This window comes from Papilio machaon, chromosome 21, assembly GCF_912999745.1.
Source record: "Papilio machaon chromosome 21, ilPapMach1.1, whole genome shotgun sequence".
Classification (NCBI taxonomy): Eukaryota; Metazoa; Arthropoda; class Insecta; order Lepidoptera; family Papilionidae; genus Papilio; species Papilio machaon.
This window is the reverse complement of record NC_060006.1, coordinates 875,784-888,863: the sequence shown is the minus strand read 5'-3', so window position 1 is coordinate 888,863 and position 13,080 is coordinate 875,784. Positions and strand designations below refer to the sequence as shown.

The 13,080-nt window shown below is 35.9% G+C and overlaps 1 protein-coding gene across 3 annotated transcripts in view; it reads right to left on the bottom strand.

The window, feature by feature from the left end:
• LOC106713052 (homeobox protein cut) overlaps nt 1-13,080 on the bottom strand; it is a 144,742-nt gene that overhangs the window by 7,956 nt on the left and 123,706 nt on the right. For 2 of the 3 annotated variants that reach the window (XM_014505755.2, XM_014505756.2), the window contains exons 5-6: nt 11,959-12,089; nt 10,714-11,226 (exon numbers count right to left, since the gene is read on the bottom strand). In XM_014505755.2, coding sequence (XP_014361241.2) covers nt 10,714-11,226; nt 11,959-12,089 — 644 coding nt within the window. The remainder of the gene's footprint in view (nt 1-10,713; nt 11,227-11,958; nt 12,090-13,080) is intronic. The other variant, XM_014505758.2, reaches the window with a different exon arrangement.

Below are 13,080 nucleotides of genomic sequence, written 5' to 3'. Positions count from 1 at the left end.
TAAATTATTTTGTTTATACGACATAGGATTGCGTGCGTACACGCGAAAACTATGCTATGTAGTCGTTATAGATTGCTAATGTCGTATGAATATTCAAAGCCTTCGGAAAGTAAAGGCGGCGCCCTAAATAATCGTGTCATTGTGACAGTTAAAAAACACGCTGGTAATTTACCTCCATACATATCGAATGGGGTATGCGTATCCGGGACTGTAAATCAAGCGGGTAGTTGGAAAAGAAAGGGGTGAGAAGGGCGCGTTAGACGTCACACGGCGAATCGATGCTCATTTGCATTCGAGACGTCGACGACGACGGACGTCAGGGTCGCTGGAAAGTGTCGCGAGAGAGGAAAAATGGCCGTATTTAAATTGTTAATAACATGCAAAAGAAATTGTTGCACATACTGTGACATTTAAAATTAGGTTTTAAATACTACAACAGTTAATTGTGCTAATTTACAAAGCAAGATTTCTGTGTGTGAAATTTTTAATTATGTTAGTTTAACTAATAAAAACGATGCTTCATATTACATGATTGAAACAATTTATAGGCGATCAAACGTCTCTATAATTTGGGAGCTATTTTGTGTGTTTTTTTCGGAGAAAGAATTTCTTTTGTCCGCTGTTACGTGTGGCGTGCGTAGGGCTGATGATCGGGTTCGCGTGCTAGATAGTAATCAGCATCGGTCGGCGGACGGCGGACGGCGGCCGCAATTGATTCGGCGAGAGACACGATTGCTTGAAGCAAGGGACATTCTTTGTACTCATTACTATCGTAACCACGGCAGCTGAGATGGATTATTTGAGATAATATTTTCAAAAATCTATCTAGATAAAGCTTCATATGAAATATAATGATGGGTCAAGTTGTACAAATAATTAGCATCTTATTTTAAGAAGCCAATATGAGTACCATAGCTAAGAATGGTTTCTTAAGTTTCATTTCTATATCTCATTATTTCCGAATAAAATTGTATGTGACAAAACCATAGATTTGTCAAAAGATTAAAATTAGAGAATTTATAGATTCCTTTTTCATTAATCTTTTTTTAACATGCTTTTAAAACACCTCCAAAAAGGAGGAGGTTCATTATTTTTTTTTAGATTTGCTGATCGACACGATGGCTATTTAATTTATTTTAATTATTCTTTGTACGTATTAGTATTAAATTTACTTGTAGAAGTAGTATATTTCAATGCCTACTTGATTGTGATTCGTAGCTGCGTCAGTTTTGCTAACGCGGCGTTGTTTCGTCACTCCCCCGACGACAAGGTAAAAACGTTTCGTGCGGACTTCGCTAGTTTCCAAACAGGATTCAATAATCAAATTTTGGTACGGTGTACTATCTATAGTATATACTTTTTTATCTGTTCTTTTATAAAAAAAAGTAGATAGGTTTATGTAATATGAATAGATTTTTAATAATGAAGTTTGTGAAATTAAATTTTTTATATACAAATATGTGATGATTTCTTCTTAAGTATCTCTTTGATCTAATCTTCCGCATATTATCGAACTCTAAGATTTCTTTTTTTATATCTTTATACGTTTATTTTGGTTATATTTTATTTCGCTATACAACAACTGTTAAGTTAATATAGTCATTGTATTTGCTAAATGGTTAATTTGATTCTGAAGTTAAATTTCACTTAATATTCTTGTAACATTAGTACATTTATAAACAACTAGCTGTCGCCCGCGACTCCGGTCGCGTTGAGTTAAAAAAACTTAGGTATTTAGTTCCAACTATGGTCTACATATATGCAAAATTTCAGTGAGATCCGTTTAGCAGTTCTGGAGATACCTTGTAACAAACATCCATCCATACATCTAAACATTCGAATTTATAATATTAGTGAGATGTAAATTTTTAATAGAAAACAATTTTAATCTATACGCTACTTCAGATAAAATATATGACAATTTTTATTTGAATGTTGGTAATGACTATGAATAGTATCGGGACACAGGAGTGTCAACTTTCAGCGATAGCGGACTAAAGTTTTTTAACTCAATAACCGAATCCGCGTCACCGTGAGAGACGTTAATGCACTTAGTTTGCTGATCGTACTCCCGACGTGGACCTATGATAATTTTATTTGTGATGGCAACACTTGAATTTATTGCTATATTACTAAATGCAATTACTGTGCAACGAAAGGATTCGATAACATTTGCAAATGTCCGCATATTCAATTACCTGGAAGCTTATTTACTTCGTTGAATTTTTGTTTATAGTACCACTGTAATGTGATTTATTTTACGGGAAAATCATAGTTATAGGTACTGCATTTTTATTATGTTCAGCTGGCAATTTTTCACGGTCTCGCCCGTATGTTGGTAGCATTGATTTGTGTACGGTTAGTTTATTGATTGTGAAGTCAATTGATTGCCTTTCAGCACGCGAGCTCGCAGCGCCACCTATACCTCACAACCCCTGCCCTAGCGGCTGGATTTTAAATAAGATAACGATAAAGAAATTGTGCTTAAGTATCAAACAACGAATTAATTTCTAAACTTAATTGGTTTGTTAATCATAAAGTTAGATTTAATGAAAAATATAACGCACAATGTACTGTTTTTGGACTTTAGTGTTATAATTTATTTTCTTATTTATATTAGTGTTATATTTATAAATTTATTTCAAAAGTATATTAAAATAGACTAATAAGATTGAAGGTTTCCTTTATCGCATGCATGACAACTTACTCTTTCATAGTCCGTCATTAATTGTACCTAATTACGAAATACATGCAGCAGAGATGTTAAAATGGACGCTCACAAATCGCACACAAACTGACATTCTAAATAACCCACCGTAGACAGATCCTTGAATAACGTGTACCCGAAGAAGCATGCTATTAATTATGACAAATAAAATGTTTGTATGTATTTAATTTCATATTAAAATTGTTTCTCGTGTACAACAAAATGGCGGTGCGAAAATGTCACGCATTCGCGCACTTCCGGTGACACTGGCGATGCTATTTTGTTATGTTGTCATTCCGTTAAAATAGAAGATTGAATCAAAACACAATATTACAATCAATACTCGATAAAGTGGGTAAAGTTAACCGAAAAACGTACAAGGAAGATCCTATTATTAATAATTTTCCTTCAAAAAAAAAAACGATATGAATAAAAAATATACTTTTGTGTAAGACATTACAAAATGTAAATTTGCCTTGACCAATACCAATACAATACGCGATGACTAATACGAAAGCCCTTGTTGTTTGTGTACTCATGTTATTTTATTTAACACAGAGAAAGTTTTAATTCTATGAGACGTTAAGCTTAGCAAAACAATGTTATATTAGATTTATAAAAAGACAGTAACAAATGGCCGAGATCTAGTGCAAACAGTTGGGTACATTAGTTGCTCATGCATATACCTACAGTTTTACTTTGTATCAAAATAATCATGCTTCGTAGAATTCTGAGTAATGAAATCGTTTCAAATACAAAAAAATAAAGCGAAAATCAATAGAGGATTATTTTACAATTTACTATTGATCATAGGTTTATCTGAACTATGTGAAAAGTAATTTCTCAAAAATTTTAAATATGTGTTACAAAAAATAAATGAACGACTTCGTAGTTGTGACAAAAATGTATGCTCTAATCTAACCTAACTTTTAGAATCATAAGATGGCGACACTGCGCGTCCACACCTCGGAGAAATTAATTAATTGTTTTATTTCTGGAACAAATGCACTGCAGCCGACATAATCGTGCGCATGCGTGTGGTTTAATATAATTGTCATCGGATTATTCGTGTTTTCAAACTGCAACGTCTATAAATTGAGGGAAAAGGCGCTTGTTTTACTGTCATTACCATTTTATTGGCGCGCATTCCGCCATAATTGTTGCAGGGCAAAGGCAATTAAGACAGAATGCCTACGTTAGATCTGACACATGTAGTTCATTGTAAAACTTTTATTTTTAATCCTTTTCAACACAGACTTGTATCTTGTTCAATGTGCGTTAAGCAGATAGTTAAATTTTAAGCATTAAAAAAAAACTGTTAATGAAAATTTTACAATAAAAAATATAACTTTGACCAATTTCACTACTCGACTTGGTTTTTTTGTAGACCAGTTGTTATTTATTTATTAAGATTTTTGACAAGCAATTAATTGAATGTTATTGCAACTAGGTAATATACAAACAAACAAAACAATAAAATAAACAACTTATGCAAATCTCATCTACACAAAGTTAAACATATGCAGTCTCACAACAAGTGCGACGTTTATGTTGCTGTAATAGTTGCGTTGAAAACGCCACCAACTAAATATACAGCGATAAACAAACAAAGGACGTGTCCGAGCAATGGCTCCCTCTCTCCGTCTCTTTCACTCAGAATCGTTTACGCGAAGAACTGTAACAATTACTTTGCCGCCATTATCCCGGTCGGTCGGTTAGGTACAAAATCATAAAGTATATAATGAGACACGGTATTATAATCATAAATATACCCGTAAAGAGGTCTGATTGCTTCGTCGGAAACCTTCAAAGCGACCGCGAGACGACGAGCATTCTTCGCAAAATAATTTCTTGACCCCTACGCTAGCGCTGCACACCACTCGCCGAGAGATGGCGTTACTTGTACATTGTTGTGTGCATACCCAAGTTTTTCCGTCGGGCTTTTTTCGAGTTATTTCAGTGTAAACGCTCTTAAGCGGCTATTTAGTTTTTCAAAGGCGCTTTCTAAGTGGCTGCCGTCGGGAGTTTTTTGCGGGGAATGTCTTTTGTAGTAGTGTGTATTCAGTAATAATTGCATCGTAAATAAAATTTCTGTCTCAGCCATAGTAATTTCATAATTGTTGGCGTAAGATGCGGTCTTCTGCGATTGTCTGATTTGTAATCACTTTAGCTGTTTTAATATTTTTGTTTCTGATTCCTCTACTGTACAATAGATGTCGCTACTTTACTAAAATTTGATCTATAACGTAAAATAATTAGACTTTCTCTATTGAAATAATTATTTAACAATATATGTCAACAGTAATTTAACATGTATTCGATTAATTCGTTACCACATTGTGATTCATTAAAGAAATTATTAGGTGATTATTTCCACGGATGTTCGTGTTTCCACCAAAAGTTTATGATTTATGATATATCGAGCCAGTTTGCTTACTACCTTTGACACGACTGAACGCCCTTTCGCTTGGTTGGGTTTGGGTTAACAACTTTGCGGAGTATATTATGAATAAAGGTTATCGGCACCTAATTTGTTAACGGAATTAATGACGGTTGCCGATGTACATTTCACGTTGCAACTTATATAATCGAAACCAAATTAAAATTCCAATAATTGAATCTGGCTGATTAAAGAATACCATAATGTCAATTAAAAAAAATGATTCTAAATTCAAATACGAGCCCGCTCAAAGTTGGAAGATGACTTAACTGGTCGGCCATTTGCGTTCGAGGTGTCTCGTCCGCTCGTGTTAGCGTTTAATACACTATAACTTCGCTCTAAAGCGTCCTGACACTTGTTAGTTTCCGAACGTGACCCGCCATTGATAGAATTAATTCGCTCTATGTTTTCACGTCAGATGTCAAGTCAGAAAATAATATTGACAACAAACACTTCTGACATGTAACATGTCTGAGTACGGCAGTAAGAAGAGTTAAGACAAAATAAATTATAACTAAATAAAACATGACCTACATCTGTAGAGTGCATTTTCCGAAACCCGCAGTTCTAAAACAAAGTGATACTGGACAAAAGCCCGATTGAATATTAAAATTTGCTTAGCGGGCACTGAGAGCAGTACAAGGGGAGTTTGCAGCAAAGGAGCATCGAGGTTTAACTTCGTACATAAAGCCTTTAGCGGGTGTCCGACGGCCGATAGTGCCCCATTGAAAATAGATTTTCACGCTACGATTCCGAAAGCTTTTGAGAACTTAGTCTAAACATTGGCGCGTTCTGAATACGCTTTTAATTTAAATATGTAGATACGTGATAATTAAATTTTGTATTTATTTAATTCAATTGCAGTGATTAAATGCAATATGGTGACCTCTCCGTAATTTAATCTTTAATCTATGATCTAGTCTATAATCTATGATTGTGTCAAAGAATAAAATTACAAAAACTTCATTATTTGTTGCCGACTAATACGCTTAATTAAAAAACAAATTGTGATATTTAAAGATAACACAATAAGATATTCAAAGTTGACATTGTTTTGTATAAATACTAATTAAAAAAACGATGTACTTTCTTCGAAACGACCTGCACTTTTTTACTAGAGTAGCTTTAAAAACAATAATACTAATTTATGGTAGCTGCCTTTATGAATTACGTCAGTTATTAATGAGCAATAGATTATATTCATTGCCGCCAATATTATTATTCGAATAGAGGTTATTTTGCCGCGAAAAAACGTCGCGGCGGCCATCTTACTGAACCGTGTTGCCAGTTAAGAAAAATAATTACAACCGTTACTACATTTAATTGGTACGAAGGATTAAGTAAATGAATAATTATACAGGTTGGTTTAGCGGACGTCGAGAAAAAATATTTTTCGCCACGGTGAAATGTGAAAGGGGTTTTGATATATGTTGTTTACTAATTTTTTTTTGCTCGCGTTCAGAAATTGAACGCAGTCACGGAAAATATTGGTTTTTATATTTAGAATGTCTTACGTCAATGACACTAGCTGGCTTTTATTTAAAAACAAAATATTGTCTATTAAGCTTAAAATATGCATTGCTCGTTGTTAAAACACTAAGGTGTAACAAAAATGTAGTTAAGTCCATGTATTAAAGACACGGAAAATTTGTAGAATTATTAAAGGTATTTACAGGAATCTTTCTATAATTAATGTATAATTTGCAAACGAACTAAAATAATTATTAAATTTAATTGTAGAATAGTTCACAGAGACCATTTAACATTTGAAACAACGACAATATTTATCAATCAAACATACATTGCGCCTTTACATCGAAGCCGCAATTGTCCAAGCGAAACGAACGCATCGACTTACAGCTTTAGCGAAAGAAATGTTAATTTGCGATCGCATATCACGCGAATTACCTTTAGCGTTAATTAATAGATGCTTTTTTGTAAATTTTTTTTCTAATGCTTTCTTACAAACAAAGTGGAATATTTTACTGCTTCGGACGTCTCTAATGAGACAATGTCTCGATTTATTTGCTTCATCAACAACAATGTTGTTGATTTATGTTTTGTTCCGTCAATTTCCACTGGAGGTACAACGCAAAAACTCTGTTTATGTGACTTTCAGTAGTGGAAATGTACCGTTATGTTTTGAGATGCTGTTACGTTGTTGTTTAACATCTGAAAATTCTAGTTGTATTTATTCTGTTATTTCTACTGCATCTATTTCAATATACCGAAGCGTATGGAAGTCCTGAGGTCCCGGGATCTTGTGTACCTTTAGAGATCCCGGGATTCTCCAGTCGAATGCCACCAAGGAGGTTTTAATCAAGTGTAACTTAATTTAATCCTCTAGAAGGCAGGATATCTTTTGATGATATTTCGCCGATGTAAAAATGTCAAATAATGTTCAACATAAAATGCACCGTGAGAGTTTCGCAACAAAAGGTAGTACGCGTCGTATGCGTGGGAACACAATTGTGGTAACAGCGCATGGAAATGACACACTTGTGATGGGACTTGCAATGGAGTTATATTGCTCAAGGTAAAGCTTTAAGAATGTTCAATGCAAAGAATCTAGTCTATATCTATCCTTTGTCTATGTCCATATCTATTTGTATTGGAACAAGTAGGTTGTTGTATCGGCAGTTTTCGTAACTGGCATGTAATCTTGACATCTATCTTATTATCGGCACAAAGCGTTGTATCGCGTTGCGTTCCCACGCATTGTGTCGACGCGCCCGCTCATTTAAAACAATTACCATGGACGGTCACCATACATATAATTTGCATCGGCGACTATGATGTTCTTGCTATGATCTTATCACGTATTTAAACAAATTTTATTTAGTTTAAAAGATGTGAGACATTTTAGGTGGTATACGGAATTGCGAGAATTTCTTTGTCCATTATTTTGGACATTTTTTTACTAACAGTATACACTGTTGAATTAAATGTACAAAAAACATATGTCTATTTGTTGTTAAGGTATGAAAATATGTTTTATATTATACTAGCTGTCGCCAGCGATACCGTCCGCGCAGAATAAAAAAAAACGTAATAAGTAGCTTATGTGTTCTTCCAGACTATGTTCTATATGTGTGTCAAATTTCATCAAAATCCGTTCCGGAGATACATTCAAATAAACATCCATCTAAACCAGTGATTCTCAACCACTGTGTCGCGGTACTTTTGTGTGCCGCCAAATTTCAAAAGTGTGCCGCCAAATTTTGACTTTCGCTGACTTGCTGCACACGCACACTGTGTATGTATTTTTACGCATAAAAGAACAATGACAGAAAAATAGTTGAAAAAAAATTGGCGTCTTGAAATGTCATATAGATACAGTTATTTTTATAGAGTTGATAAACTATTTATGCAGTGTGTTGTAGTAAGTAAATAATTTTTATCTTTTTCTTTGTGTCCCGCCAAATTTTGAAATCGTTAAATATGTGCCGCAACAAAAAAAAGGTTGAGAATCACTGATCTAAACATTCGCATTTATAATATTAGTAATATAATTGTGACAGGTGAGGTTTTTAAGTCATTAAGATGCATTCACACATATAATGTTATGTGCAGTTCGTAACAGAATTTATTTATAATTAAAAATATGATTAGCATTTACGAATAACTTACTAACAAATGTAATATTAAAATGCAATACAAGGCAATAATTTGTATTTAACGATTATTTTCTACAAGTGGCAACTGTTGACAATATTGTATGTTTAAATTATATTAATAATATTATCTTGATATCCTTGTACTCAACTGTAACTCTTACAATCCAACCTTCGAAATTAGTTATATCTCTTAAAATATTTGACTCTATTCGTTTAACTCTATATGAATAAATAACTAAATACAAAATCAAAATGGACCCATTTTAGAGGAAAAAAAATGGCATGTTATGTGATAATTTATTGCACAAAATGTTTTCTTTTTAAGCTAACAAAAGCGTAATAAGAAATAGTCAACCCTTTCGCCGCTATCTGAGATTCAATCCGTACCATCGATGGACATTGTTCCAGAGTTAACCCTCGCCTCGCTATTGTCTTCCGCGATTTACAACGTATATTGTCATTAATATGTACTCGTTAATTTCTTTCTTTCTTATTTTTAATTTTTTCCAATTTCGACTGTTTGTGGCTTCATTCTGTTTGCATTGGAATTTACACGCTGAGATTAAAGTACTCGGAAATTATGAATGAACCAAAAAATCAATGTAATATTTAAAAAGTTAATATTAAATCTATTTGAAGATGTTTAGATTATTTTCAACTAATAACGTTTTGCAGCTTCATTTTTTTATTGCGACACATAATGGTCGTAAAGTGTACAGCCAGCCGAGTGCGTGTGCGCTTCCTTTTTTTTATTTTCTAATCTGTGGACACATTCAATAAGTACAAATCATTTCGTTGAAATTGTCGCGAAATTATTTTATAGTTCGTTGGATTTACGGGTATTTTTTAATCTTATAAAACAGGTTGAATTGTGAACAAATGAATAAAATAAATGGTAAGCTTTTAAATATCTGGAAAAAGAATGACTTTTAAAATATAAAATGATTAATAAAACTACGGATAAAAAAAACAAAATGGCGGACGATAAAAGGGAAATGTTGAGACTAAATGAGAAACTAAGATCGGAATGACCATGAGTTGGCATGATCATGTGCCCCTCCCCACGACCCTCCTTCTGACCAAGGGCGAGGACAATCCTTCACTTTCCGCACGCGACAGGAAAAAGGATACGACAGGAAATGGAACTGGGTCAGGAGTGAATAAAAGAAAAAAAACAATTGTTAAAAAACTAAATATAGGTATAAGTGCGGAATTAGATTTGCATATAAAAGTAAGTGATAGCGCAGACTAACGTAGTTTTATTGCTCGGATTGCAATTATTTATCCTTTGTTTAACATTGTTAGTACTCTAGTTGGTGACTTAAGCGTTACGACGCGTCGACATAAAAATGTGATTTAAAAATTTTGAAGGCATTCAAAAATGTTATTATAATCAGAGATTTGCCCAACAATTTATTGCAAGATTAATATTTTGTGAAAACGATTTGCTTGTCGAGGTATCAATTAACAAATTGTTGAGGAAATCTGTCGTGATAAGGACAAAAGTTTCGCTAATGATCATAATAGAACCATGATTGGAAAATTCACGATCCATCGATCGGTGATTATCGTTATAAAACGATCAAATGAAGCATCGAATTAAGCGCTAAAGTATAACAATTGTTCCAAAGTTCGCGATCAAAAACATCCATTGTGAGCACCGGTTAATTGCCCCCGTGAACGTTGTAGCTATCAGTAGGCCGTGCCTTGATTGATGGGCTGCGAGTCGACAGCCGCCGATAGCGCACAGACCGTACGGAAGATCGACTCGTGGGGCACAATTGATTGAACGAAACGATCCAGTGTCATAACATGCGGCGGAATGAGCTGCTGCCAATGTTCTTGTGTATACATTTTTGACAAGTAATATCTACTTTTACACAATTTTATAGACATCGATTCCAATGGGAGAAGCTCATTTGCGAAGCGTATGTGAGTAGCGTCAATACCTTTTTTGGGAATGAGGGACTTGAGAAGCATGATGGCCGCCTCGTCGCACGCCCACGCGTGCATCTTCCTATACGAGTCTCGGCCCTTCTCTGTCAGCTTGTCCCAGGGTTTCGGCTTCGAGAGTAGCTCTGAGACGGTGCCCTGCGACAGGCCCAGCACGTACTTCGCGAACAGCCGCTGCCCGATGTTATGCACCGAGAGCAGTTCCCGCACTCGCCGGCTGATGTGCAGCGTGTCCAGGTTCGTGTTCGCGTACTTGTCCATGTTGTATCGCAGCATCTCTTGCAGACGCGCCTCCATCGGATCCCCCTTCGGGATAAGCGAGTCTCCCAGGCGACCGACGAGCGCTCCAGGTGGCAGCGGGCCCATGTCCTCCGCGAAGCGGTATGGCCGATGCTCCTCGAAGCGGAAAGGACTCGGCGGCGGCAGTGGGAGCGGCAGCGGGCCGTTGTTGTTGTGGTGCGTCGTGTTGTTGTTTAGCGGGGGCGGCGTGCTCGGCCACTCGTCGCCACCTGCGGTCACAGCACGGTTACGCGGGAACACGAGGAGGAAGGACTGAGGCCGGGGATGGGCGGCGGGCCGGGCGGGAGGGGGAGGAGGGGCAGTACACGCACGCCCGTAAGCGTCGCAATCATTCGGCAAACGGTTAACGAATTAATGCGATGTCGGCGCCTTTAATGTTTGCATTCGGTATTCTAAGGCGAGCGCGGCGCGGCGCGGGACGGTTACGCGCGCCCGTGGGGTGTGGGAGCTGGAGGTCCTCGTACTCCGCGCGTCATGACTCTCGTCTCGGCTTGGATCAGACAAGAGAAGCGGACACGTACTAGCTACGGACATATACATTGCTTCGGAAACATAAAGGTGTCGTTACTACTTTGGTTACACGACGGTCGAGCAAATCATTTTTGATAAATTAATATCTCAGGACGTTCGAAACCTAAAGAATTACTTGACAAATTCTAGTCTGAAAAGTACCTACGAAGTATATGTATTGAGGGTCTTGATTGGCGACTCTAAAACCTCAATGTTATTACACAATAATTAATTTCTAATATATAATAAATGATAAGACATCGCACAAGATTCTATATATGTACATGTATATAGCGTCGACGTTTACATTGTGTTAGTACCTAGAGCTGAGTGGAGGCTGTCTAGACATTGTCTCCGAGTTATTAGTATGTTTGATGGATAGCTTGTGATTAATATCAAGAATGCGAGTTAGTACAAGATACATTACTCACCGGTGTCTCTTCGTTCTGCGCTTCGCTCGCGTTCCGCGGACGCGCGGTCCTCTTGCGGGACGGCGGGAGACCGCAGCTCAGGCTTGCGGTCCACCGGCCGGTCTGAACTAAGGTCTAAAGACCGCAGCATACTGCAACAAAATGTATTCCTTTAGATATTTATTGTATTACAAAATTGAAATAGATTTAATTTTTGACCTAAGAATACTTAAAATGCTACAACATAAAAATAGTATTTCAAACATAGTGAATTTTTAGATGGATGTTTATTTGACGTTATCTCCGTAACGGCTCCACAGATCTTGATGAAATTTGGCACATATTTATAACATAATCTGGAAGAAGACATAGGCTACTTTTACATTCTGATTAATTCCGCGCGGACGAATCTACATGAGTTAATTTAGGAATACAAATTCTTTTGACCAATTAAAAATTATGGGTTTAAAATAATAAAAATTCCGTTTATAAATTACAAAAGCCAGGGATTTAAGATATCAGATATAAATGAACAAAGTAAGACGGCATAATTAGCATGAGGTGACCCGATAGCTGTCCCTTAATAAATTGAGAGCAAAGGAATTGATTAAACCCATTCCAGGTGAATTAATTAAGTATTTTAATTAATAGGATATGCCGGTGTCCTTATTGGCAATATTCCTTTCATAAATTTATTGAGATTGAACCCTTTGAGGGCTCCTTGGCTATTAACAGATAAGGGCCTCCGTCGCTTCGTCTGATAATGTTAATTTAACGTATTGGTGTGAACAAATATATTTTCAAAGAGTATTATTAAATATTTATCGTTTAACTCCAATCGTGTGTAGCCTAATCGCTCTAGTCATAGAGCTCGATGGTAATTATACGCTTTTGATCCGTGTCTATGGTTGACATGAAGGTTAGTTGATTATGTGATTATTAATGTTATTATTTGTATTATCAGTGATTGATTACGATTTGTTTGTTAAATATTACTGCGTGATATAATTTGATGATGTTTTTTTAAATTAGTGAGCCTAGCACGAATATTGTGACGTCATCGACAAAATTTGTGCAGCGGACATTGTGAATAAAGTACAACAAAAATCTCATATAAATTGTGACAATTATCGATGGCGATAC